Raw genomic sequence first — 27,551 nt, forward strand, 5'->3', positions numbered from 1 at the left:
AATGCAAAACTGCAAGCCAGAGCAACGAAAGCTGTAATTCATTTATTGCTGAATGAAAGCAATGTAGTGATGTTGTTTTTCAAGATTTGGTACTTTTATCGGTCCAGGTGTTTTCGATTCGTAGCGCGACGCTCCAAAGAAATTGAATTTTTTTTAACTTTTACATTTCATTTCTTCTCTTGCCTCTCCCTTAAAAAAAGACGACTTTTTCTAGTTTTGACAAAGTCCAAAAATAAGGGTATTTTAAGGCCCAGTACCTCCGATGGGTAACCACTTCTGATCATTATTCCTCTAATAGCAGTGAAAGCCATCACTGGACTTTCAAAATCAGTAATAAAATTTTTGAGCAATTTATTTCATAGCCCGTCATGACGTGAAATTTACATCTACCTCCCGCTAATTCCGTACACAACATCTTTGTTTTACCTTAAAATAACTTGAAATTTACAAGAAAACTCCCAGAGATTATCGTTTAAACATGAACGAGGAGAGAATATTTGAATAGCGCAAGTTGAGCCATTTTTTAGAACTTATTTCGCAGCCATATTTGGATTATTCTCGTAGAAACGCAGCAGTTCATGATGAACATCAAAGAGGCGGATATTCCAACTTTCTGACAAAAGAAATCTAGGAAGAAACTTGATAATACGTACATGTCTCTATGGTGCCTCAGTTGCAACTTTTGGCTTGATATTATTTGTAGATAAGGAGCCATTATGTCAACAATGTACTAGATTCGATTTGCTTCGTTGCCTTGTTGAAATATTAAACGCAGACAGAGCTCTTGGAAAGATCCACCAAAATGATTGGTCTTTTACGGCGTGATACTTACCGACTTACATCATATGTGTTGGTGACAAAAAGATAATTTGCTCTAAAAGCTGATGTTACTCAAAAGGACAATTCGCCATCTTTGAGGAGATCGCGGCTGCAATTTTGTTCAGCGGTCAACTTTGACATTCATCTGGCATCTTGTGTTTCTAGTCTACGAAGTTTAAAATATAACAAGGATTTACGGTTACCAACATATTTGAATAGTTATTTGTTAAGCTTGAGATAGTTGCTGGTTTACCGAAAAAGAAATAAACCGGTGATATATTGGTCGCCTATCAGCAAAGCGAAGAAAAAGAAAATGGTAAAAAACTTAACACGTATATAGAAATCACTTACATATTTTATCCGAGGTTTACTGCATACATTTGATGTTTAATCTCTTGTCTATTGTAATAATGTACCTTAGAAATTGGTCAATTGCAAAAGTGCAGATTATTACTTAAAGGTGAGGCGATTAAAGAGGAGGGGGTCGACAATCAATTTCGTAGTAAGCATCAGACAGAATATTTTGTCCTATTATTTTCAAACATTTGTTAACTCGTGATACTTAGCGTTTGTGCTAGGTCTGAGCCAAATCGGTGATTTGAGGTTTATCGCCCCCTGCCTAGTTTTCTCGTGGACACGCTCTTAAACAAAAAATACCCATTTGTTAGCTGACGCCCAATTAAATACTTCTGTCCCTCTTTCGTTCCACATTTATCCCGACCGACCGAGTGATATCGTGTCATGAAACATAGCTTCTTTTCAAAATTGATTAGCCTTACTTAGGTAATTGCCTTACCGCTGTGACAAACGGAAAAGCCATCTACCCACACAATCAACTTGGCTCTATTTAGACAAATGTTTTACAGGTAACCCAAATAAAAAAGAAGAGGTTAAAAGTCGCAAAAGAAAACAGACTAAAGTAGAAGGATAAAAGATTGAGTCACGGAAGCAGAACATTCGGAACCCGTCGAATGAACAACTAAAAGATGAACAAACTCACGACTGATATATCGGCTTCAGAAATTACATTTTCGGACACGAAATGGCGTAAAGGTGACACATTAACAGGGAATCAACTCTTGACGTACAAACGCATTACAAAGAGCCGGAGACCCTCCAATACACGATTTTTTATTCGCGTCGTTTTCCAGGCGCGAAGGATTCGTAATAAAGGAAGCGCTACGCTCCCTAAGATCAAAATTTCTCACGCTTCATGTACAGTGAAAACGTACAGATATGTACAAGTTACGCTTGAAGAGTAGAGGATACCCAGATCAAATTTTGAAAGAAGTTTAATTTTACTGGCAAAGAAAGGTCTTTCCGAAACAGGGAAAATAGCAAACAAAAGAAAATATTGCCTAACGTAAGACGATATCATTTAGCCCTACCTAACCACAAGAACACAGTGACGGAGAAATAGCATTTTATCTAAGAGTAACCACGCTCAAAAGCAATATTGAAGAAGCCACACCAATAAGGGTGATATCGAAAAGTGAAGTCGTTAAAAGACATTCTGATTAGCGCTTAACGACTCTTAACTTTGAAAGAAGATATCTAATCGCTTCCGGTTACAGGAGTTACGCCGGCCTGTCGACACCCTTAAGAGAAATTGACCTTCCGCGTTTCTTCCTTTCAGGGTGATTGTCCTCCGGATACCGGCTAGTATGGAGAGCGAACCATCTTCTAAGGAAGCTGTAGTGCTGTAGCCTCTAACAACACGCCTTCCGGGCATAATTCTATATTTCTGTCCTTGTCTGTAGTGTGACTGTTTTCTCGCTGAATGATATGAATTATGTGTAATGGGTTCCCAGGATGATGTCATGAACCAACCCGCCCCGTTTCCCCCATTTCTCGGTCGTTAACATGATGGAGGCCATAGTGGGGATATTTGAAAATGAATGAAAATGAATGGCTAAAATAGAGGAAACATTAGTTTTCGACTTTGTTATCAGTAAGACAAGATTTACTCTGTCGAAGAAGATTTTTTGAGAAATGGAAGAATTGTGAGTTCTATCATCTTTATAGCTAAATTAGACTTTGCAAATGAAGTTGTTAAAACAATATTAGAAAAGTAGAAAAAATGTCAGATATATCTGGCAAATCTCCACCTTTCAAGAGATAAAGATATCTGCCATTTGCACATTTTTTTTGTAAAGTTTCTAATAATTGCAGTATGGCGTATAATAATATACATGAAAAAATTTCTCAGTTCTGATTGGTTAAGATGAATGCAGTTTTCAGTTAATTCAGTGCAGAAGAGAGTTAATTCAGTGCAGAAGAGGGTTAATTCAGTGCAAAGACAGAAACAAACCAGACATTCTGATTGGTCAGAATGATTGATCAATGTCAATATCAAGGTCCATGCCAAGGTCAATGTCAAGGTCAATGTCAAGGTCAGTGTCGCTTGCAGGCTTTGTGTAAATTATTTTTGCACCTGATGCGCGCGCTTTTCTTCTGCGTAGTTATGAGAAGCTACCTCGTATTTTTTCATTTATATTATTAACATATATATTTTCATTTATATTATTAACAAAATCATGTGATTACCTATACTAAGTATAGTGGCATTGACTGAGGTGAGGTTTGCCATCATTACCTTCAAGGGGATGGAGATATCTTCCATTTGCACAATTTTATTTTGGTAAAGGTTTATTTTAAGGTTGTAATATAGCATAAGTATAGTGGCATTTAAAATGCACGTTTTACTGTTTGCAATAGGAAACAAAAATAGAATTACATGTTCTGAGTTTAGCGTTTATATAACATATTATTCGCTTGTGCACCTCAGTACTTTAATAATTTAACATTGAAATACCGAATGTTTTTTTAAGTGCCTACTATTACAGTTTGTCATCATTTCGTGCTACAACCTCGGACAAAACCTGTTGAGATACATTACAATAATACCTATTTTTCCAATCATCCTAACAAAAATGCTTACCGTCGCAAACTTAAAGTGCTACTGAAACGAAATTTTCGTATCTCAAATATTTGTTCTAACCTGTACTTTTGAATATGTTGATCATCATGAGGTAATTTGCTTTGGCCAAAAAGAAGCGAAAGATATCTTTTTTAACCGTTCAAATAAAAAATTTTACACAAAATCATGTCCGGGCCCTGGTACCGAGCGAAATGGATTGATGACGTCACTGGTTGTGTTCACTCCGATAGCGTGGTTTATTTCACTCACCGTTTGTTTGTATTCGGGGGCGAAGGAGATGGAAGACATTGAAGTTTTGTCAAGTGAATCTTCTTCTGAACGAAGCGAAGTTGTCTCCGGTAGCGAAGAAGAAGATGGTGGCGTAAATGGGGTTGACAGGCCTACGCGACTCCCAAGCGTGTGTTTAGAATAGCCTATTCAAAGTTTAGCCCTCACGAGTATGTCTTTGAGCGACCGCCCTCTTTTGTAAGATACGAGCGGCGGATTTTTGTATAGTTCGCTCAGTAGTGGTTGTGTTTCTATTAAATGCCAGTTTTTCATGAGAATTTGCTTTATGTGTGGCACTGAGTACGCACATCAGGGATTGCGTCTTTTTCGAATCGTTCGCCTTTGTAGATGGACAGCTATGTTTTTTACTGTCTCGATCGTTAAGTTGTCTTGATTGCTTTCAGCTTGCGCCACGCGCGCTGATTCGATCGTACTACAGTTCTTAGTGTTCAGTGTTCCAGCCGTTTTGGCTCGTTTTCTTTTCTTTATTTCGGTATTAAAACGACCGATTTCACGTTCATAGAAGCACATGATCGCCTTTACTGTTTCTTGCTCCGCGTTGTTAAGGATTTGCTTTATCTCATTTTTTAAATCCTCGTCTGCTCTTATTTTGGCCCTCGACCTATATTTTAGGGATTCTGGGCATGTTCTGCTAGGCATTTGGTACAGCGGGATTTGTTCGTTATCCTGAGACTTGCCGAGTAGATCATCTTCAGTGGCGGTGTCGTATGAGGCTTCCATGTTTTCTTCATTCTCTGAATGGCATTGCTTTGGCCCGGGGCGTTTAGTAGCCCATTTGCCGTTATAATGTCTTTCGACATTTTCTGTAGATGGTCAAGCAAGACCGCGGTTTCGATCCTAATCTTGTGGATCTCGTCAGTTGCCGATTAACTAAATAGACTGGTAGAGATTCGTTCTCGGTATCAGTCGGGAATTTTGCTCCCTATCCAGGCGAACCTCTCGCAGATAGCCAAGATGCCGATGTGGCCGCCGATGAATAAGACGAGGATGGCATTTTGCCCGAAGTCCTCTTTTTCGGCCTCCCAACATGCAAGCCACACTCCATGCTTTTACCCTTCTTTCACAGAAGTACACAACCAGTGACGTCACAGGGCTGTTTTGGCCGCGCCAAGATGGCCGCTAATTTTGATCTCAGCCGGTCAATTTCGAATGCTTAAAAATGTACTTTCCGGTATGCGTTGGCCCAAAAAAAGTACACAGCGTTTGCAAATAACGTTCAAACTCTATTATATTGCAAAAATCTCGGATATAAAAATTACGTTTCAGTAGAACTTTAAAGATTGTTTCCCCCCTCCCCTATTGCAATGTTGTTTAAGGTAACACAATAAATGCATGCTTAAGCTGTTATGCCCCTACAACATTGTACCAGATATGGGGAGGGGGGCAAATTTGTTCCTTTTGGAAACGATTGTTGCATGGCGGGAAATTAAAAATTGCATTGAAACGTCTCAAGAGTTTTGTCCGGGGTTGTAGCTACGTAAGGAAGTGGAATACATATTATGTTTATAGAGTCCTCTTAACCACTTGGATCCTCTTGAAGCCGCTGCTTGACGAAATCATCAGCTTACATTGCCCAATTCTCTCTTTTGATTCCCTGTTTTGACAAAATTAATTATTAAATACAAACGAACTGCGAGCTACTCCACCTAATAAGGAACAGTTCCTGAAATTAATTTCCAAATAATTTACCCACAGTGTGACTGATTGCCTTCATTTAATATATTGCGCTGATTCAGCTTGCTTTGGTGCCAGCTAAATACAGCTACCTTTTTGTGTTTGTCGCGCGGGCAATTGCTAGATGTTAGTTGTCATAGGGGTTCAAACAAATGAAAGAAGGATGCAGAATCCGAACCATTAGTGCGACTAGATTTGTTTACCAGCAAAACTCAGTCTTGTCAGCCCCAAGCTGGAAAAGAGTCGTTTTGATTTTCAGACTTATATCTGTTTGATTAGCCGGATGAAAACTTTAGGGTTAGTCTTTATGGAATTTCCTAATCAGAAGTTAAGAATACACCCATATAATCGCGAAAAACAGGAAATAGAGATAATATTAACGATGATAAAAGCCGGCCGTTCATTTGAAGGACCTTCAAGAAAGTTTTTCGCGTATAAAGGGCTAAATAATGATCTTACAAGTATGCCTATTATGTAGTTAATTAAAGGAAAGTGATTTTTGTAAAAGTTTTTAACGATTGTAATATAGCGTATAATTAAAGAGCTAGCGTATAAAGAGCTAAACAATGATCTTACAAGTATGCTTTTATGTAGTTAATGAAAGGAAAGTGATTTTCCGCTTGCCTGCATTTAGGGGGTATAATGATTACGATGACATTGATGATAAAGGATTATTTACAAGACCTCGTCAAGTGAATTCTTCGCGCCGTAAGAGAGATGATGGTGATCTCAAAATTTAACAGAGAGTATTCATTTTATAAAATTGATTAGTTTATAAGTTGTTCTCCTCTGCCTGGATTACGATTATTATAATGATAGTGATGACAATGGTTTATTTACAGGACCTCATCGTGAGCATTCGTTGCGCCGTTAAAGAGATCAGTGGTGATCTCAAAAGTTAACAGAGGGTATCCCTTTTAAGAAATTTAACAACTTTCCCTCTGCCTGGAGAACGATGATTATCTTAATACTGATGATAGAGGATTGCTAACAAGACTTTATCGAGCGCATTATTTGCGCCGTTGAAGAAATGAATGGTGATATCACAGGTTAACGGAGGCTATTCCTTTTATGAATTTGATTAGTTTCTGACTGTCCGCTCTACCTAGGATATGAGGACTGTAATGATGACAAAAGTTTATTTACAATACCTCATCGAGCGCACTCTTCGCGTATTAGGAGCGTAATAAAAAGAGTTGCGAACCATTACATCAATTTCAGGATGTATTTTCACCTGCTAACCAGGGTCGCGGCCCAGAGTCCAAGAAGATACAACATAACTACACGCGAAAAGCTTTCTATGGAGACTTAACATGCATCTGGGAAAATTCAATCGCGTCCGTGCAGCTGTTTACGGCATTAGCCGCCTTTCAGAGCCAGATCTGAGAGCTGTTCACCTCGTCGACAAGATAGAAGGACAAAAACTAAACGGAAGCCTGATAAAAGAGATAGAAGTCGATACGGAAAGTTCCTGTCAGCTTGAGTGTGTGGATGAAGAGCGATGTCAGTCTTACAAATTTGGAACCATAAAGGGCGACTCAGAGAAATTCAAGTGTCAGTCAAGGGACTCTGATCGATTTGTTGGATTTGCTATGAACTTAACTCAGAATAAAGATTTCCTTTACAGAGGAATAATGGTAAGCTAAATCGGTCTTAGTGCACCACAAATTACTTACGGCTCAATTTTTTAATCTTTTTGTTCATAATCGTAGCTGGATCTTTCTATTTCAGTTTCTTTGCATAGTTCTTTCAGTAATCGTGCACTAATCAACAAAGTGAAGAATTGGCACGGTACGTTAATTGCACGAGTACGTTCGGGTGCAAGGAAGCGAACTATTCAAGATGGCAGCGAGTTTTTTTTTAACTTCAGGGGGCTGAAATCGCAACGATGGAAGTTGGGCGAACTTGAAATGGAGCGAAATCTCCATAAACTATATGCTATACCTCCAGGCCCAGAACTTATAAACATATTTGACAATTTGTTAAGTGTCATAACTTTCGCTCTTGGACTATTTCAAATGGCAAACCGTTTTCCTGCATGTAAAATCAAAAAAAGGGTTGAAAATTTCAAAAAGAAACAAAACTTCCGCTATCCAAATTTGAAAATAATACGTTTCTCAGTTTCTTTCCCTAATGTTAGAGCACCTGCAAAGATGACCCGTACAAGGAAAACGAAATATGTCTCGCAAGCTACAAATCAAACACTCACTTCTGTAAGCGTATCAGAGGTAAATGGAAATCCGTTAGATTTTTTTGGTTTGAGAGCAGCTCAAGTCTTTTTCGTTAGAGAGGAGAAAGTCCTCTCAAGCCGATTAATCAAGACGTATGTTTTCATCTGTTACCTCGATCAGCACAGGACTGCGATGTTTTGAATGTTGAAACACCTTCGTTGATTACTAAAGAAAGATTAAAGGGCCAAATCTTACCCTTCGCTGGAAATCATTACGACACATTATTTTCCCACTCCCACGCCATTTTACTATGTTAAGGCAACTGAACGCAGGAAGTATGCCTCAGCATTACACAGTGAAACAAGGAAAAAAAACGGACGGAAGAGGGAAGGACAAAATGGCCGTGACGAACGATCATGATTTTAGTTGCTAATCTGCTTTGACTTTTAAAGGAACAAACGTTCAAGTTAATCAGATTTTTCTGGTCACGTTTTCATTTTGTAAGTTAAACCATCGAATAAGGTGTATCTATGAATGACGGTAACATTTCCATTCGCAGATTACCCCAAAAATTGTTTTGACTATTATCAAAATGGTTCCACGACTGATGGTGTGTACTTGATTTACCCTGATGAAGAAGAACCCTTCCAAGTAGTGTGTGACATGACAACAGATGACGGAGGCTGGACCACCTTTCAAAGGTGCATGGATGGCTCTGTAGACTTTTATGTCCATTGGGAATCATACAAAGAAGGCTTCGGAAGTCTAAAGAGCGAGTTTTGGCTTAGGAATGATTTTCTTCACCGTCTGACTGTATCAGCCAACATAATGTTTCGCATTGATATGGAGGATTACGAAGGCGACCGAAGATTTTCCGAGTACACAACTTTTTCTGTGGCCGACGAAAGCGATTATTATCGGGTGACAATCGATGGATACCGAGGCACCGTAAGCGACTCATTATCTCCAATTCAGTCCATGAGGTATGTCATAGGTAATTCCATGATTCCTCTTCTTAAATTGGCGACCCAACATAGCTCCTTGCAGCATGACTCACTTTCTGTACACTGCGTTTTACACAGATTACTATGTTCCTTTCCTCTTTGACTTTCCTCGGATCATGGATACATTGTTTGCATTTTTTTTTGGTAATGCAGTAGGTTATGCAATGCTTCCAGCAGCATTACTATCCAGCTCATTCTAAATTTTTCAAGAAGTTGTTATTTTGTGTTTTTTTTTTGTTTTTTTTTCTTTTTAATACAGAAATATGAATTTTACAACCAGAGACAGAGACAACGAACTCAGTGACGTCGGAAACTGTGAAGAGTATTTTAAAGGTGGTTGGTGGTACATTAGTTGCCACAGGGCCAACCCAAATGGTTTGTACCGAGGTGGAGGTCAAGCTCAAGGATTTAGCTGGATTTCATTTCGAGGACTAGATTATTCGTTAAAGCGCACCAAGATCAAACTTCGGCCAGCATGATTTCTGTTGAGGCCATTCCTCAACAGTGTCCATATTTGTTCCGGTTTTATAATTACGTAATACCATGATGCCCAGCGTGTTTTTTTTTTTCGCATTTGGTGAGGCGTTCGTGAAAGAAAATGTGCTCAAACAATGATTTCGCGCCGCTTTGATACTGCCTTGTCTTATCATTTGGTGAGATTGTTTCTTTATTTTTGTTTTTAGCTCCTTCGTGAATTTTGTTTCTTAAGGTAACTCTAGCTTTGCGTCGTGTACAGTTTGATTATGGCCTGTCAGCTTGTAATCCATGGTCGAGGCGTGCTATGTTGAGGTACAAATAAACTCGTTGAGTTCTCCTAAAGACTGGCTTCTCTTGTTGCTACGAGCGCCTCATATGTTCGACTGGACAATTATTTCATTTGTACAAGTTGTCTTTAAGCTCTCAGCTGGCACAATCTTACAAGAGAGAGATATCTGCTATGCGTACAGTGACTCTTTACTACAGTGGCTTATCATGATTGTAACATCGCTTTTAGGGAGATGTCATTAACCGAGACGGAGTTTACCGGCCTTAATTTTGATGATAAGGATGCCGCAAGCTTTATAGTCTGTAATGCAGTAGAACAGAAAAAAATAGATTAGTACTTTTGTATAGATCATCGCTACAGCCGACTGATCTCTCTCCTAAGCCAACTAATAAACTTTGTAATCAATTATTGGTAGCTACATGAGGAAGTGAATTAAATACTTATAAAGTCCTGACGAAAAAAAAAGGAAGATCTATACCACACAATATGGAGAAATTCCTGGAATTAATTCAATAAGACTTTTCCCACCGTTTTATTGCCTTCGTTTGACAGAATTGCGTTAATTCGGCTTGCTCTTGCTAAGATGATACAACCACAGGTGGCCCAGGCTCTGTCACAGGCTCCGTTCGTTACGAAACGGTCGAACTAGACACTAGCAACACTGATCATGACTAATCATTCATATCGTGGGGCTACCCGTTGGGCCTAGTTTTGCTAGTGTCCAGGCCGACCGCGTCGCAACGAACAAAAAGACTGCACAGGATTTGACAGACGCGCATTCTAATGTCGCTGAAATGGCGGTCAACTTGAGATTTTCGCTGGGCTGGTTGCTCGACAACCCAACTTTTGAGGGATTTGTTTTGGTGAACTTGAAGGGCAACTATTTGGCTTTCGTGCTACCAAGTTTCGATTCAAGGGGAAGTATTTAAGAGTGTTTTTCGAACGATTTTCGCGAGCGTGTGTGAGACAGAGCTTTCCTACTTTCCCTTTTATTTGGTAGTGCTAGGACTTAAAGCTGAAACACAGCAAAACAGCCTCAAATCGCGACAAGAACAGCACAGATTACTCTTTATGAAGGTAAGACTTTATTTCTTTGATTATTTCACCCAATTTTATATTTACGGAGCTCAAAAGCAAGTCCAACTAAACCACTATACAAACTCTGTAATAATCCACTGTGAAAGAGCCTCTGACAGAGCCTGCGACCGAGCCTGGGCCGCCTGTGATATACAACTGTCTTCTTCTTCGTCTAGTGGACATGAAAGTAATCCTAAGAAATTCTTTACAACTTTAAGTCTTCATATTCACAACATTCTTGTAGTTTTCAGAGTGACTTTTACTCCTAAAAAGACCAGTCCTTGCTTATCCTCAGTGTCAAATTGACATGCTCTTTTTAATGTGTAAAGGACCTTAGAGACTATCCTTATCATGAAACTATCTCTAAAGCTCTCCCTCCCATTGCCAATGTTCAAACAATTTCTTGCAATCAAAATACAACTGTACTACAGTTTAAAGGCTGATAGTTTCGGAAGAAACTGTTTACCATTTCAACTTTGTTGTACTACAGTTTACATGGCTAACTCTATGTATTCATTAATCAATTTTCAGCTCCCATTGACTAATGCCCATAACTTCCAGTTCCTGACTAGATCCTCGCAAATTGGTCCACTTCCAGTTCCAACAGTCCACTCCAGGCCACTCTAGTCCACTCTACTGCTTCCCAGCTAACACATAACAAGTCAAGGCCGACTCCTTCCAGATTGACTCTGATGGAGAAAATACAAAGATGTGGGGAATTGGACGGTTTGGGAAGATGAGACCACAAATCGAGTTTCTCTTCACTTCTTTCCAATGTCTGCTACATCTTGTTACATGCATTTACTCTGATGATCATCTGGGAATGAGTCAGTAAGAAGACACTGATGGAAGACAAACACGACAGGTCAGAGAATTCCTTGTGGGTTGGACGAGAGGGACTATAATATAAAGCACTGGTTGAACCTCATTTTAAATTTCAGACAGAAGTCTGGAAACTTGTCATTCGGCTTAATTTAATGTAGTTAGCTAAGTTAGTTGGGTCCCCTGGGGTTGGCTGGGCCTCCCTTTTTTCTTCCCTTAATTTTAAAAGGGTTCCTTTTCAGGTACTTTCGGCTTAGGTTAGGTTTCGGCTTAAGATTCTTCTTTAGACAATTTCGGCCTTGATTCTACATCACGACTGCATCAACTGTGCACATATCCTCCAGGACTACAATGGCTTTTCAACCATGGACATCAACATCCACTCTTCCGCGCTGGAGCTCCCTGCTTAGTAGCGCCTCAAATACCAATTTTATAATGATTCACCCGATAGCAGCAGTTCCGTAGACTGCAATCTAGTGAAGCATTTTCAACCAAATTATATTGTAAAAATTATTGCGGCAACCCATTTTGGCCAAAGGTCCAACCAGACATCGATTTAGTTACTATAATATTTAACTGGATAAATTAGGCCATTCAACTGGGAAGTGAGTTCATTTGCCACTTCTATGATGTTTAGTGGTTTAACTCCAGTTGAAGCCGCTTGTCAAGGCTTCATTTAGTGGGAAATAGGGAACTGCACACACCAGCTTAGGTCACAGAGAAAATAAACTAGGCTAGGTGTATGCTGTATTTTGACTGCATAATAGCTGTCAGTCCAAATTGCGGGCCAATTAATGTCGAAAATACAACACATCAACCAACATCATGGAGCAGAAAAGGAATCACAATGGAGAGGAGACAACATAATATAGTTTTAAGAAATGGCCCAGTATTAATATTTGCTTTTTAATCATACATTAAGCCAATTGTTTGACCAGTCAGCTTACAGGCTGGCACCAAATTTTGCAAAATCAACTCCTCACTCAACATCCCAGCCTCGTGTGTACAGCAACCAACCCACAGAAAGGTAGGGCAAGGTCTGCCAGATGTCACCAGGTGGGTGGGTTTTATTTTATTCCGAGTTCGACTTTCAGCTTCAAATTCACTTCGGCTATCACTCCGGCCTTCGATTTCAACACCTATTGGCATCCAATTTGCCGTATATAGGCTTGGTAACGACCTTGACTCGTTAGCTAGCTACCATCTGGGACACCATTAATGTTCTAATCGGGATGTCAACAATTACTGACACAAGAACACTTGAGGTTTCCACAGATGCTAAATTTTTCATATAGGAAAGCGCATCCTACCCAAGACGATTAACTGATAAAACGATTCATGTAACATTTTCAAAAATAAAAAATCGCAAAACTCTGTGTTCTTGTGTCTTTCTCTGAAATAAACTGGCTACAAAGTACAATAACATAACATTAACTAATACCACATTTTTTTCCAGAAAGAAGGTAAGTGCTACTAACAGCTTTTATTTCAGGATTTCTGGGCCCATTTAGAGGCAAAACTGCACTCAACTTTTCTTCTAGGGCAGCATAAAGAAGCCCATTTTCGGGGGCAAATGTGCTTTTTGGCAGTTCAATGACCCTCGCTCTCTTTGAGAAACCACTTTAAGTGCACTTTCAGAGAGTAGCTCATTTTCGGGAGCTAACATTTCCACTTCGATAAAAGATGATATTACTAACCGTTACTAATTCCAGGAAAGATGATGCTGTAGCTGATCTCATGGACCAGTTAAGATAGATATGGAGAAGAGAACTCTATTCATCTCAAGCTCTTTCTGCAGATGGTAAGTTGCAGCTGACTGTAGCTTTGTGTGTGTACATAACTGCATGCATGCTTTGGTTTTTTCAGGTCGTCTTTTTAGTGAGATCATCAACGCAAGGCTATGGAAAATCAGGTAAAAAATAACAAAAGCATAAGATGTTTGTAACCATTTTACCTGCTAATAGAAAATTCAGATTTCAAACAGTTGAATACCTTTAAGGGGTAAATTATGCAACAAGTCAATTAACAAAGCATTTAAAGGCAGTTTTTCAGAATAGATTGACGGAGTATTGGTCTCATTTTAAAAAATAATTCAAGCTTTTAGGGGGGCATGAAGCCACTAGAGAAAATTCAGTGACTAAGTTATCAACAGTTAACTTTAAAAAAAAAAACAAATTATATAATTAGTCAATAACGTGCAAAAAGTTCAAGTACACTTGGCATGCTGTAGAAGGAAATCTCTTATTAAACCTTTGCATAGTTTTAATCTTACTAGGCCCTTTGCAACTAGAGAGAAAATGGTTAACTTGAAATACAGCAATACAGCTGCTTACTACCCAGAATAAACCAGCCTACAGCCCTTAAAACACCATGTCCCTTCTCTGTATCAACTGCAACTATACGAAGTCCATCAAGCACCACCTAGTCCTTCACTTCAACCCCTGTGGAAGGCAACAAAATTAAGCCCAAGAGGCAAGAACTAGTATAATAAGTCCTTCCGTCTCCCCTTTAGAAGACCAACAAGACTTAAGACTAGGAGGGGAACTGGAACCTTTATCCCTCCTTACAGCTTCTATGGAAGACAAAAACACTTAAAGCTACAAGGCAAGAACTGCAAATTTTAGACCTCTACATCAGCTTCAATGCAGAATAACAAGACTTGGGCACAAGACTTCATTTAGTGGGAAATAGGGAACTGCACACACCAGCTTAGGTGACAGACAATAAACTACTTGTAAAATTGTTTGATAGCATAACAGCTGTCAGTTCAAATTCTGGGCAAAAATAAAACACATCAACTAACATTATGGAGCAGATGAGGAGTCACAATGGAGAGGAAACCTCATATTAGTCTTAAGAAATGGCCCAGTTAAAATATTTGCTTTTGGTTCATACATTAAACCAATTGTCTTAAAAACTTAGCTTCCAAGCTGTCTTCAAAATGTCGGGGAATAGAATACTCTTCTCTTGACAAATTGTATCACAGAGGCCTGATGCGTGCAGCAACCAACCCTTACAAAGGTAGGGCAAGGTCTCCAAGTTGTCACCAGGTGGGTGTGTTTTATTCTATTCCGAGTTCAGCTTTCGGTTTGAAATTCACTATGGCTATCATTCCTTCTTTCTAACCCTAACCCAGGAACACTTGAGGTTTCTGCAGATGCTTAATTTTTCATTTAGGAAATTTAAGTGCATCCCACCCTCAGCTAGAATTCAACAAGCAACTGATTGTAATATTTTCAAAAAGTAGAGAGAAACAACCTGTGTGTCTGTCATTCTTCTTCAGAAACCTACCTTCACACTTTAATTACAAGATTACTAATTTATTTACTTTTCAGGGATTTAATTCTAGCAGCTCCGAGCCCATCTTTTGGAGCAGACCTGAAGATTGATGGTTCCATAACATAACAAAAAATTAATGTGTCACCAAAATATACACATGTGATGCAAATTCATTGAAAACTTAAGAATGATGTTCGTAGAAAAAATAAATAAAAAAAGACTGTCTCTCTGTGCGTCACTTTCTTAGAAAGTCATAGTTACTAACAACTAACTTTTTTCAGGAACAAGGTAAGTGCCATTATTTGGGGCTGACACTCAATTTATTGCATTTTATTTCAGGACAAGATAAGTGTACTAGCCTATTTTGGTTGCACCAACATTCTCTTACAAATACATACATCATTTTACTTGTTATTTATCACTATGTTGACAAAAATTTCTTCAAACAGCAAAAAAGGTGAGTGCTATTAATGCCTCCTACATGTACATGCAGATATCAGTGGATAATCATCAAGTTACTAAACAGTATGTTCTCAAACATTTTTTTTTAACAGCAAAAAAGGTGAGTATCAGTAATACTTCTTATATCAGTCTATAACCCATCATGTTCCTAATCAGTATGTTCTCAAACATTTTTTAAACAGCAAAAAAGGTGAGTGTCAATAATATTTCTTATATCAGTCTATAACCCATCATATTCCTAATCAGTATGTTCTCAAACAATTTTTTAACAGCAAAAAAGGTGAGTATCAATAATACTTCTTATATCAGTCCATATAGTTTCAGTTCTTATACCCATTATGTTCCTAATCAGTATGTTGTCAAACATTTTTTTCAACAGCAAAAAAGGTATAAATAATATTTCTTATATCAGTCTATAACCCATCATGTTCCTAATCAGTATGTTCTCAAACATTTTTTTTAACAGCAAATAAGGTGAGTATCAATAATACTTCTCATATCAGTCTATAACCCATCATGTTCCTAATCAGTATGTTCTCAAACATTTTTTTAACAGCAAAAAAGGTGAGTATCAATAATACTTCTTATATATGCTATAACTCATCATATTACTAACCAGTATGTTCTCAAACATTTTTTTAACAGTGAAAAAGGTGAGTGCTACTTATATCTCTTATTTCTGTCTATTTCTCATCAAAACAAAGATAGTCAAGGTAACATTTTTATATTGGGAGCTTGAAGTCTTATTTCCAGGGCAAACAACTAGATTAATAACAGGAAAAGGAATTCAGACTACAGACAAACAAACAAACAAATTCTTATTATTTTTCCAGCTCAGACACTCATTCTCAGCCTTTTCAAAAGGTAATTAAGCTTAACTGTCACAAATACAGTATGCAGAACAGCCTGAAGGCTTTAATTAGTTTCCAGGAAATCTGATCATTTGAAAGCACCAAAATAAACCAGAAGGAATTCATAGATCCTATCCAGGTCAGCATTGAACCCTTTACCTCAAGGAAATTATTAACATATAACTCTCCCAAATAATATCACTACAATATCCAGCAAACAGGTAATGAGAGTACCCAAACTTGTCAGATAGAAGTTGTTAGGCAAAGGAACTTAAAAAAAAAAACTTATAACACTCTTGAAATATAGAGAGACTGCATGAATCCCAAAATGGCATATAATTCTTGTTCTGGTTATACCCATTTGATAGCCTATCAGACCAGTCATGAGCAAACAGTCCTTAGCAGCTAGAAAGCCCCATGCTGGAAGCAAAAACTTAAAGGTTGGTCCTTTCTCTTTGAGTTCTTAAGATGTAAGTTGCACTTCAAGAATAAGGAAGAGACAATCACTATTCATGAGACAAAATAATTTCAGAGAAAGTATCCAGCAATCACACAGGTTCATTGCTTAAGACTAACTTTCAAATCTAACTCTTCTAACATCCTTTAACAAAAATCTACGTCTTCAAACAAAACAAATCATAATATAATTATTCCTTACACTGCTGCTATGTTATTTTTAACGAAAAAAATTAGATAATGTGATTTTGACATTTAAAAGAATTTTGGCACAGTACCTTGAGGTATTGTTGTTATTGGCATACACTTCACAGAGTGTTAGTGTGTTCTTCCACTTTGAATTCAAAGAATCTGCAGATGCTCTGAATACAGTACATCAACCCAAGCAGCAAATGTACATTTAAAAGATATAAATGCGCGTGAAAATTTTGAGTGTTGGCAAAATTAACATTCCAAATAATTCAAAATAGGTTACAAAAATTTAGCAATAATTAACTAACACTACTTTCTTCACAACATTATTAAAATTATCTGCTGTTTTGTTTTGTTTTTTTTAGCCTCTACAAATGTAACTACTGGTGCCTAAGAAGGAGATAAGGCACTTTCATAAAGGACACTAACAAACAAAGGCTGTGTAATTACAGTAGTAAAACATTGTAGGGTAAAACATTGTTAAGCTACCTTCAAACCCCGAAGGTTTAATCACCATAGCACAGGTTTGGGGAACATGGTCCAAATTTTTTCCTCATGCGGGGTTTTTTTGGGTTTACATGTCCAGCCATGGTACAATCACCTCTTACACCTTATAATCAGTGTGCATATTCTCCATACTTTTTTCTTGAAATTTCCAAAGGAACTGACCAGGAGAATTTGAATAAAAACCAAAAGCTTCCTTGCCAAAATTTTTGATCCAAAATTGATACTGCAAGAACTAATTAGATGCTCTCAATATGTTGTACGATGTAATACATATTTCACCTAGCTGAATGACAATCAACAAATATCAAAAACTTTAACTTGGTATAAAATAATTTTTTGTGTCCAAGAAAACACGCTTAGACTTGAATTAAAATCAGGGGTGTTGGAAATTAAAACATGACATTTCCAAAATTTGGGCATTTTGCACTTGGAACATTCTGAGCTCTCCATAATATTCTTTACAGCTTATAATCTAACAACTAACCTTTTAATCCACTATTTACTTAAGGAGAAATCTGAGTGTTCAGGTCAAGGGATAAAATCCAAAATTAACAAGGTTTTTTTTTTTTTTTTGGAAAATGATTCAAGTCTTGGCACATTACAATTTTCTTGAAGTACTAAGCTGAGGTTAAAGTTCAGATTTCTCAATCAATATGTTATATAGATTATTTGAACTCTAAAAATTGCTGAAAAGGTTTAATAAACGACTTCTGTTGCAACTCTACATGTAGTTAGATCCAAAAAAGCATATATTAAGTAAAGAACTGTATTTTTGAATATATCATATTACACTAATTTAGAGGTTGTCGGACATTCAGGAGGTAATTTGGAATGTTGTTCCCATATAACATACTGATGTCAAAGCAAAGTAGGTTTGAGATAATTCAAATGTTTTGGGTGAAAGGTATGGGCAGTGGAGTTGTGGTGATGGTAAGGACTAAGAAACAGATTGGGACGGAGGGAGGGCTTCTATTGTGGGTGGGGGTTTACAAATGTGGCTATGACTGAAAAGGATAATGGGAGGCTGGGGAGGTAAAATGTTTTGATGGGTGGGGATTAAAATTAATGGGATTGGGTTAGAGACGGGGAGGGTTACAGGCCAGGGTGAGGGTTTTAACTTGGGTAAAGAGGAATAGGGTGGTTGTTATGGTGTTTGGAGATGGTGGGTAAGTGTTTGGCTGGAGTTTTGGTGGGCAGGCAGGCAGGCAGGCAGGCATTGATTTGAGGCTGAGTTAAGGTTCCTATTTAGGAATAAGGTGTAATGTTTGAGTTGTCTCAAATTCGCTTCTGTGTTTTTCATCAATTTGAAACTTTTTAAGTCATTACTTGTAAATCTTTCAATACTGTTTCCAATTCTTTAAAGGAAATTAGCACCTAAGTTCTTAAGTACATAATTTTTTCCAGTTCTCTTTAAGTTAAAATTTCATTCTTGTTGAGTTAAAATGTTGGGGTATGTTTTCCCTTCAATTCAATTATTTACAAAAGATTCCTGTGTTTTAATAAAGTAAGAATATCACAGTTTGATCAAAAGGTGTCTTTTTTGTTTTTTTCCTCCTAATCCCAAACTTCCTATTCTTATTAACTTTTAATCCATGGAAACCTTACCATGGTTATTTTGTGGAGAGTCAAATGTGCTCAAAGAGCCAGACGAGGTTCAAAACAGTAAATCCAAATAACAGTTTTGGACAGTTGCATAATAAAAGTATGAAGTATTATCATCTGAATAACGGTGGCTCTGGAATAGACTGTTATGGGTGATGGCAACCAACCCCTTAAAGATTTGAGTGAAAGGAAGAGCCAGTTGACTCTTATTTCAAATGTCCTAAACCACTGACTGCTATTCCCTGGTTCAAACCATTCACTGTAAATTTAGGTCAATTGAACAGGAAAAAAGATGGAAAGATTAAAAGTGTTTAAAGCCATGCCGTATATAACATTAATCGGTGGTCGCCATTAATAGATGTCGCACCCTTGAATTTCTTGATTGGGTTATACTATATTGCTTCAGACAAAGTTAACTTGCACTCTGGAAGTCCTAGCGAGTAAAATTAAATCTCTCATCTTAAGTAACGTCTACTTAATCGTTTTAATCGCATGGGGCTTTCTTTTAAGTGCAAAAGAACGAGGCACTAGAGCGCGTCCACAAAAGAAGTAACGCATTGATCGATCTTTGGCACCTTTTGCTGTGATGTCAAGAGGCATATATCTTTAGAAATCAACACTTTACCATTACTGCGTATGTTACTTGAAGTGTGGTTATAATACATGTTAGGAGCCTTACTTGTGATCGTAAGCTGTCTGCTTCCCGCATCAACACAAGCTGAATTTTTCCTAACAAGCGAGCGAAGCGCCAAGCAACCCCTCGTGCACGTTTCACGTTCTTTTGGAAAGACTTCGTAGACATGCTATCCCACTTGCTGCTTTCGACGCAAAGCAGCTTCAAAAAGTGAAGTGTCAGAAGATACTTAAGGGCTGTAATAGCCGAGATTATCAGTGTCTGGCCATAACAGCGTGTACATTCATGATCAGGCGCCATTTTGACAGACGCGCAAATGATCCCAGAAGCACTAGCAGATTGCCTACTTTGATGTCTCGAAAAACTTCAATGGTTTAGGTGTTATGGCATGGTTTATTTACTTGAATTTAGCCGATTTCTTTTATATCGTGATCATTTTTTTCCCAAAAATTCCCTCTTTTGACGGAATATTACAAGCACACCTCTTCACTTAACGATCAGAATCAGGGCTACCGCGCTTGCTAAAGATGACAAGGAAATATGTATGAACACGGAAGACGGAGCAAAAATTCCTTACAGCCACATGATTCCCAGAGGAGAAACCTTGCGCGAGACTTCTGTATAGCGGATTCATGCTGACGTCATTGTCTACATTTTTGCTCATTTTCATACGGCTTTGCCTAAAGAAGGAAGCATGTTAGATATAAATTGACTTCAGGCAGCTAAAGAGCTAGAAAACCTTAGTACATGGTGAAATTTTTAGCTCTTTGGGTGTAATATTCAAGGGGAAATAGTCCATCAAAAACTGCAAAATTTCTGGGTGGCAAAAGCGCTAATAGCTCATACATTCTATGTAAAATTTTGAGTTTTTAAACCCGTGTTGCACAAAAACTATTCAATACATCAGGCTCGTATTCATTGGCCGAGTTAATCGTACTTTGGGTCTTTCCTCCACCCTACACCTCTTCGCAAACATCTTGCAATTAATCTTTTTATTAAAAATCAGATCATACCAATAAGGAAAGCAAAATATTATTTAAATAATTCGTGTACAGATCGTTTACTTTTTGGGAAGTTATCAAAAGAGATCAAGGGATGAGTAGTTTATAGAGGGCCAAACTACGCACACACCCAACATGTGTCCAGAACGAAATGTACCAAAACGAATACATTTTGAGTCCGTGCGCAATAAACCAATGCACTACACTAAAACATTGCATTTCTACCACAGCGTTGTACATAAACGGACAACAGTACAAAAAATTTTGATTTCTCATCTGCAGAAAGTATTGAACAGGTGCAAGTGGACGCAGCCTAGAGATATGGTGGCAATTTTCCCCTAAAATTTACCATATTTTTGCATGTTATTGGGGAGGTTACAGTCGGAGCCCCATCGCTTCGGCTCCGCCATCCTTGATTTACCGTGAGTTACGCTTAACTTGTCATTCTCTTATTCCGGTGTGTGCGTATAGGTGGATAAAGGTAAACTAAATGTGAAGAAAGACATTCTTCACCTTAAAAAGTATAGTTCTAAATAGCAATGTAAACAGATTCAATAAAATTGATATCAAATAGACCTGCTTCATATGTGTTCCACCTCCACAGTGACCAGTTAAAATACAAAAACGTTACGAGGATCTACAGACTCGCTCAAAATAAAGCTTCGCTTGATTACTTTATCATAATAAGAATTCAATGTGAAATTGTCGCAAATCTTCGAAAAATGAATGAATAATACTCTATAAATAGCCAGAGCAACTTCAACATGTTACCCCACGTATCTTAGGCGATTGTAAAATCAGTTTAGCAGAGAAGTCCAGCAATTGGGAAAGAAGATATATACAAGTGCGAAAGTCTTCAGGATCCTGCGCATGAGAAATGCGTAAGCGTAACGCCCCCATAGTGGCGTTATACAAAATCGCCTTTGTATCCTCTTCACACTATATTAATAATACTTAGATGCAAAAATTGAACTCGACTCTCTATTTAAGCTGTTCTTTCGCACGCATCGCTTCAAACTGAGTTGTGCAGTGTCTTCCCTGATGTTAATAGTTACTGGAACTTTTCACTCAAACGCTTTTTCATTGATTTGCTCTTAAATGAGCTCAAAATGTATTTGCGCTCGCTAAGCGTGAAAACGGTTTGGTGAGACCTATAGGCGACGTTCTACGACTATGACCCAGACCTCCTCTTCAAACAACAAGGCACCCTAGTACTCGTACGTGTTCTCGACAACAAGGCACTCTAGTACTCATACGTGTCCTCTCATAGCAAGATATGTGCACTTCTGAATGGAAAAAATGATTCTGACAAAGTTCAACTTTCGCATGAAGGTCCCTTTTCAAATCTGTACTGTGCCATTTGACAAATTCCTTACAAATGAATAAACGCTGCCGTCAGGACAAGCAAATGGAAGATCTGGCGGCTCGGAAACTGAATATAAAGTAGAGGAGTAACGGTTTCTAAAGAAACTGTGGCGCTGCATTGGTAGGAGGTATTACAAGATTTGATTTGGTCTGCTGAGTTGATTATGTGAATTAGTCATTGTTTTTAAAGCTTACATTTCGAGCGTAAGTCAATAAAAATGAATTTAAAGAATTAATAGGTAGACTTAAAGCCATAAGGGCAGGACTTCCGTGAATTATCTAAACTATCTATCTTAGAAGAATTATTAGACATAATTCTAATACAGATATGATTTCTTGGTGATGTTTAGCAACCGAACTTCCAGTGCGTGGTTTGAGTTAAACCTGACGAAAGATAAAGAGCCCAAAAACATTTCACAAAACTGATGATAAGAGCCGTAAAGGCTTGCTTACCCAGATGTCACACTTGCCGGGAAAAAATCTCTCAGGAATTCGAGTGGCATACGTAACGGCACTTGCAGTGTAGAATAGACACATCAGAGCGACCCAGGCGCCCGCAGCTTGCCGGTACGCTAAAGTTACTCCATACAAACATATGAGATGTATTACAGGAATAAATCCACAGTAGCCAAATCAGAGCATTATACCTGAAACGAAAATTTCATGCGAAATCACATTATGTTTCCATTCTACATACCTAGTGCGCATGACTAGCGCGCACCCAGCTTAACAAATTGGCGGAATATTCTTTCTGAGATGAGCTCTCCAGTGATGCAGATTGTCATTTTATTGTAAAGAGATATGAATAAGAATCGGGAATAAATCTTCGAAAACAGTAATTGAGTACTTGCTGGTGCATACAAAATTATGGTTTTATTTGAAACTGAAGTGAGAATGAGTATGAAATAATAGTATAAAAGAGCCAAAGGACACTTTTTTCTTTCTAGTTCTAGTTTCCATAACATTGTATATCAAAGATTTTCAATGCAGGTTTCATTTTCAGAGAAAGATCAAGTCATACATAAAAGAGGCTCTACTGTATATCAAAGATTTTCAATGCAGGTTTCATTTTCAGAGAAAGATCAAGTCATACATAGAAGAGGTTCTATTGTATATCAAAGATTTTCAATACAGGTTTCATTTTCAGAGAAAGATAAAGTCATACATAGAAGAGGCTCTATTGTATATCAAAGATTTTCAATGCAGGTTTCATTTTCAGAGAAAGATCAAGTCCTACATAGAAGAGAGGCTCTATTCGCTGTTGTACATACCTAGTGCGCATGACTAAGGCTCTATTCGCTGTTTTTCAGGCACTGTATCTGTGCTCAATCACATGCGCATGCGCCTCCAGAAATATTTTATGAATGTATCATCATTTTTGTTATATATTACCGTCGCTGCGACACTCTCTTTTAAAATAAATACAATAAGTTTGCCAATTAAAAGTGATTTTCGAAAGAATCTCATTAGTTTATATGTTTTGTAAAAAAAAAAAAAGAAATAGCTTGCCGCAATGTGGAACATTAGGCACCAGTCGCATAGCCAACCAGTCTATATTGATAAGACCTGATAGCTTTATTCAATCTTCATCCAATCAGATGGAAAACTAAAACAAACGCGGCGTTTTCCCGCGCTTTAAGCAGTTTGTGGGTATTTACTTTGAACTCTTATTGGCCACTGATAATGTAAACCTTTGTTTTAATTGGTCGCTGTGATTATTATCATTTATCCTTTTGTTTTTGGACACTCAATTGAAAACTGCTATATTAATTGAGTTTTGAACGACAAATTTACCTGCTCTAAATATTCGGTAATGGAGCGCGCTGAATTTGTCCCATACGGAAACAATGATGCAGATCACACCAAGAGAACAGATCATTGACATGTATACACTCTTCAAAACTCTTGAATGGTAGAAACCATAATATAACGGAGGTAGAAATGATCCCATGATGAATATTGCTCTCCCTGCGTAATGGAGCCTTGAAAATCAAATGGAACAAAGCACATCAAAATTTGATCAAACGAATTTATATACGGCTCGCACAAATACGGGTCGGACAGAGGGAATTCGTTGAAAAACAAATAAGACAGAATTCCAACAACACAAGAAGCATTTGGAAAACAATCAGGTCATGTATTCCAAAACAGCCCATAAATGTCAAGAGTTTTACTAAAGATGATCAAATCGTAGCAAACGAATTTAACAAGTTCTTTAACTCGGTTGTGAAATCTACGATAGAAAAAAATCAACTTCTCGCTAACAAATTTAATTACGCGCCCGCTCCGGACACCCTCATTCGGAGAAACTATCCAACTTCAGAACAGTTCTCTTTCACCAAGGTGGAATGCTCTCAGGTTACAGACATTGTTAATTCAATACCTAACAACAAAGCTCCAGGAATTGACAAAGTACCACCTCGTGTAATTAAAGAGAGTTTGCCGCAGACCATCGCTCCTTGTATCACCTCCATCATTAATGCCTCTCTTGAAAGTGGTGTTTTTCCAGCTTCTTGGAAAATTTCCGAAGTCTAGCCAATTCTCAAGAATGGAGATCGCGAAGAAGCTAACAACTATAGACCAATATCGCTGCTCCCAATACTCTCTAAGATATGCGAAAGAGCGGCATTAAATCAGCTGTCTTCATATTTAACAACTAATCAAAGAATATCAGCGAAACAAAGCGGCAACAAAAGATGGCATTCAACTGAAACAGCACTGATCTCTACTACTGATTTTATTCCTCGCGCTATCGACCAGAAAAAAATCACTGCAATCGTATATCTTGATATGAGTAAAGCCTTTGACACTATCAACCACGTGATTCTTCTAAAGAAACTAAAGGATATTGGTTTATCATCTTCTGCACTTCAATGGTCGAAAGCTGTCTTTCTCAAAGAAGACAAGCAGTCCGCATCAAATCTGTATTATCTGATAGATTACCAGTAGTCAGTGGTGTACCGCAAGGGAGTGTACTAGGAGCATTATTATTTATCATTAACATTTATCTAAACAACCTGCCAAACATCTGTCAGGATGGTTCAACTGTATGCTATGTGGATGACACAAAGCTTCTATTATCCTTTAGTGCGAATGATTCTATTCAAGCTACAGAAAGAGTGAACTCTGCTCTGCAACGGATACGCGATTGGTGTTTCGACAATTTCTTAATGCTTAATCCTGAGAGGACTAAACTGATGGTCTTTGGTAGTCGAAGAATGTCTCTTAAAGTACCAGACTTTAAATTGTCCCTTCTTGGAAAGGAAATCATCCCAGCTCAAACAGTCACAGACCTTGGTGTTACTTTCGATCCCACACTATCCTTTGATAATCATATCTCTGCAACTGTCTCATCTTGCAAACTATCCCAACTAAGCCGCATTAGATTCGCTTTTAACAAAGATCTGCTTGAAACTATAATTAACGCAGTTGTTTTTAGTAAGATGTACTGCTGTTCGTCAGTATGGTCGTTCACATCAGCTTGTAATGTTCATAAGCTACAATATGTTCAAAATTTTGCCGCCCGAATTATTTTCAATGTAAAGAAGTATGACCATATTTCTTCCACATTAAGGAATCTACGCTGGCTACCGGTAAAAACCATCCTGTACTATCGTGATGCTACCTTATCATTTAAATGTATAACGGATCAAGCGCTTGAATTTTGGAAATCCGAGCTTGTAACAAGAGGCAGCGTATCTGGGCGTACAACGAGGAACTTTCAACAACTCAACATTCCCCTTTTTAAAACTACAATAGGTCAGAGGAACTTTTATTATAGAAGTGTAGCCATCTGGAATAAACTTGACCCAAGATTGAAACTATATGAAAAACCAGCTTCTTTTAAGGGAGCCTTTAATCTTTTAAGAGAGCTTTGAAAAGGTATCTCCTGAATGACTCTTTATCTGAATAAGCATTCTATTTCTAAGTTATAAGTAATTTATGTTGTATATAACGGGTTATTAGTTAGTTTTGTATGTATAGTACCAAGTATGTAAATTATATAATTGTTCACTGAAAAGCCCCAGACCGGGATGTGTTCAATGAAATGTATGTATGCATATATGTAATTTCGTAAGTACATCATCTTAGACTTTCTCGTAGAAACTAAGGGAGGAAATGGCTCACTAGCTGGACAGGGTAACTAACTAACAACTGATTTGTAGACCAGTCAAACTGCGGGTTGACTATGTAGCCTGCTAAATGATCACCTGGCTGAAAAGCTGAGTAAATGATAGTATGACTTGCTTACTGACTAAAGAGCTGACTGACTTTTAAGACTGACTGACTGACCTACTGACTGACTGACTGATTGACCGACTGACTGACTGACTGATTGGTGGTTGACTGACTGATTGACTGACTGACTGACTGACTGACTATGTTACTGACTGACTCACCGACCGACTGAAAACGAGATTGTTTGACCGATTCGTTAACTGATTGAATGACTGCTGTCAGACGGAGATTGATTGACTGACTGACCGAGCCGAAAGGGTGGTTGAATAATATAACAATTATGTGAATAACTTTATTGTACGCTGGCTTTTTTTTTTCGCTCATTTCCTTTAACGTTCGTTTTATTAAAGAAGCGATATAATCGAAACTCCATTAAGACAAGATTTACGAATGAACCCAGTTCAAGCCTCCGAGTGACTGCGCCATTCCTCAGCGTGGAAAAATATGACATGTTAAGTTACAGAAATACAGGCAACCTTACCTTCGAAATATGATCTTGGAGACCGTCTTTGAATGGCAGTAAACAGTGTGAAAACTCCAGGAAACTCCCAAACACAAGATTGCGCCGACAAAGAAGTAGCTAAAGACAAGTATCTCGTGCCAGTCTCCAGGGAATGGATTAGCGACAGTGACGGGTCGCACAAGCATGTATGATGTAATACACACAGACACAATAAAACCAATAAAATAAGTCCAAATATTACCCGTTTCACTATGAAGTTTAAAGATACTCTTAAAGCAGTATCTAAAACATGGCATAGGTGGTCTGTGGAAACTGGATGAAAATTAATTTCCGCAAGGCCAGTCTGGTAATTCAGAATGGGACAGAAGGTGTTTATCATTATGAGATACCAACTCTGACTCCTGGCGAAATGATTTCTTCCTCTGCAACACCATTCCTAGTCTCTTGTGAATTTTCTTTTGCAGCGTTTTGCTTTCTTTCGTGTCTTTGAGGAGTACCAGTCATGTTTTTTCAACAATATAAGCCTCCTTTGAGCTCGTAAATGAGTACGATCCAACAGAGAAAACTTAATCCTGCCCAGTAGGCAAACATCAAATGAATACCTACAACGCCGTTTTAAGAAATCTAAACAGTACTGACTATAGGTCATCGTATTCATCAGCTTCTCGCGTGCGTTTATGCAAATTGCGATTCTATGTGCTATTCTTTTACCCAGTAATTCAAACCTGTCCTTAATTCTAAAACAATGATTTCTTGAATTAGCTTATCAAACGGAAACGCACAGTTGAAATCACGTTATCTCAACAATGCTAATGATTGACTCCATAGAAAATATTGTCTCTAATGACGCTATAAAATTAACTTCAGCTTAAAGATGTAAACTTTTCTCTCTTAATTTAATGTATCAGCGTTTGGCATAAAAGTGAAGTCTCAAGAGA

The 27,551-nt window shown here is 37.9% G+C and overlaps 1 protein-coding gene, 1 long non-coding RNA gene and 2 pseudogenes across 3 annotated transcripts in view; 2 read left to right on the forward strand and 2 right to left on the reverse strand.

The window, feature by feature from the left end:
* LOC148742938 (delta-1-pyrroline-5-carboxylate synthase-like) overlaps positions 1-27,551 on the reverse strand; it is a 595,352-nt pseudogene that overhangs the window by 368,707 nt on the left and 199,094 nt on the right. The gene's annotated exons all lie outside the window — the stretch shown is intronic.
* Positions 6,985-9,376, forward strand: LOC148742954 (techylectin-5B-like). The gene is made up of 4 exons (XM_088750046.1): positions 6,985-7,359; positions 7,863-7,950; positions 8,453-8,867; positions 9,157-9,376. The coding sequence occupies exons 1-4, from the start codon at positions 7,036-7,038 to the stop codon at positions 9,374-9,376; spliced, it is 1,047 nt and encodes a 348-aa protein (XP_088606172.1). The 5' UTR covers positions 6,985-7,035.
* LOC148742955 (uncharacterized) lies at positions 16,052-17,941 on the forward strand. The gene is made up of 3 exons (XR_016001477.1): positions 16,052-16,167; positions 16,523-16,594; positions 17,168-17,941. It is a non-coding gene; the product is annotated as an uncharacterized LOC148742955 (long non-coding RNA).
* Positions 21,781-27,098, reverse strand: LOC148742956 (adiponectin receptor protein 2-like; annotated as a pseudogene).

The sequence above is a fragment of the Stylophora pistillata genome, chromosome 1 (genome assembly GCF_964205215.1).
Source record: "Stylophora pistillata chromosome 1, jaStyPist1.2, whole genome shotgun sequence".
Lineage (NCBI taxonomy): Eukaryota > Metazoa > Cnidaria > Anthozoa > Scleractinia > Pocilloporidae > Stylophora > Stylophora pistillata.

What these genes read in the sequence shown, in the direction of transcription:
- LOC148742954 (XM_088750046.1), top strand. Translation starts at nt 7,036, where the DNA reads ATGCATCTGGGAAAATTCAATCGCGTCCGTGCAGCTGTTTACGGCATT. An exon ending in TCCTTTACAGAGGAATAATG is followed by an intron (nt 7,360 to 7,862) that starts GTAAGCTAAATC and finishes CCCTAATGTTAG; the next exon opens with AGCACCTGCAAAGATGACCC. An exon ending in GACTCATTATCTCCAATTCA is followed by an intron (nt 8,868 to 9,156) that starts GTCCATGAGGTA and finishes TTTTTAATACAG; the next exon opens with AAATATGAATTTTACAACCA.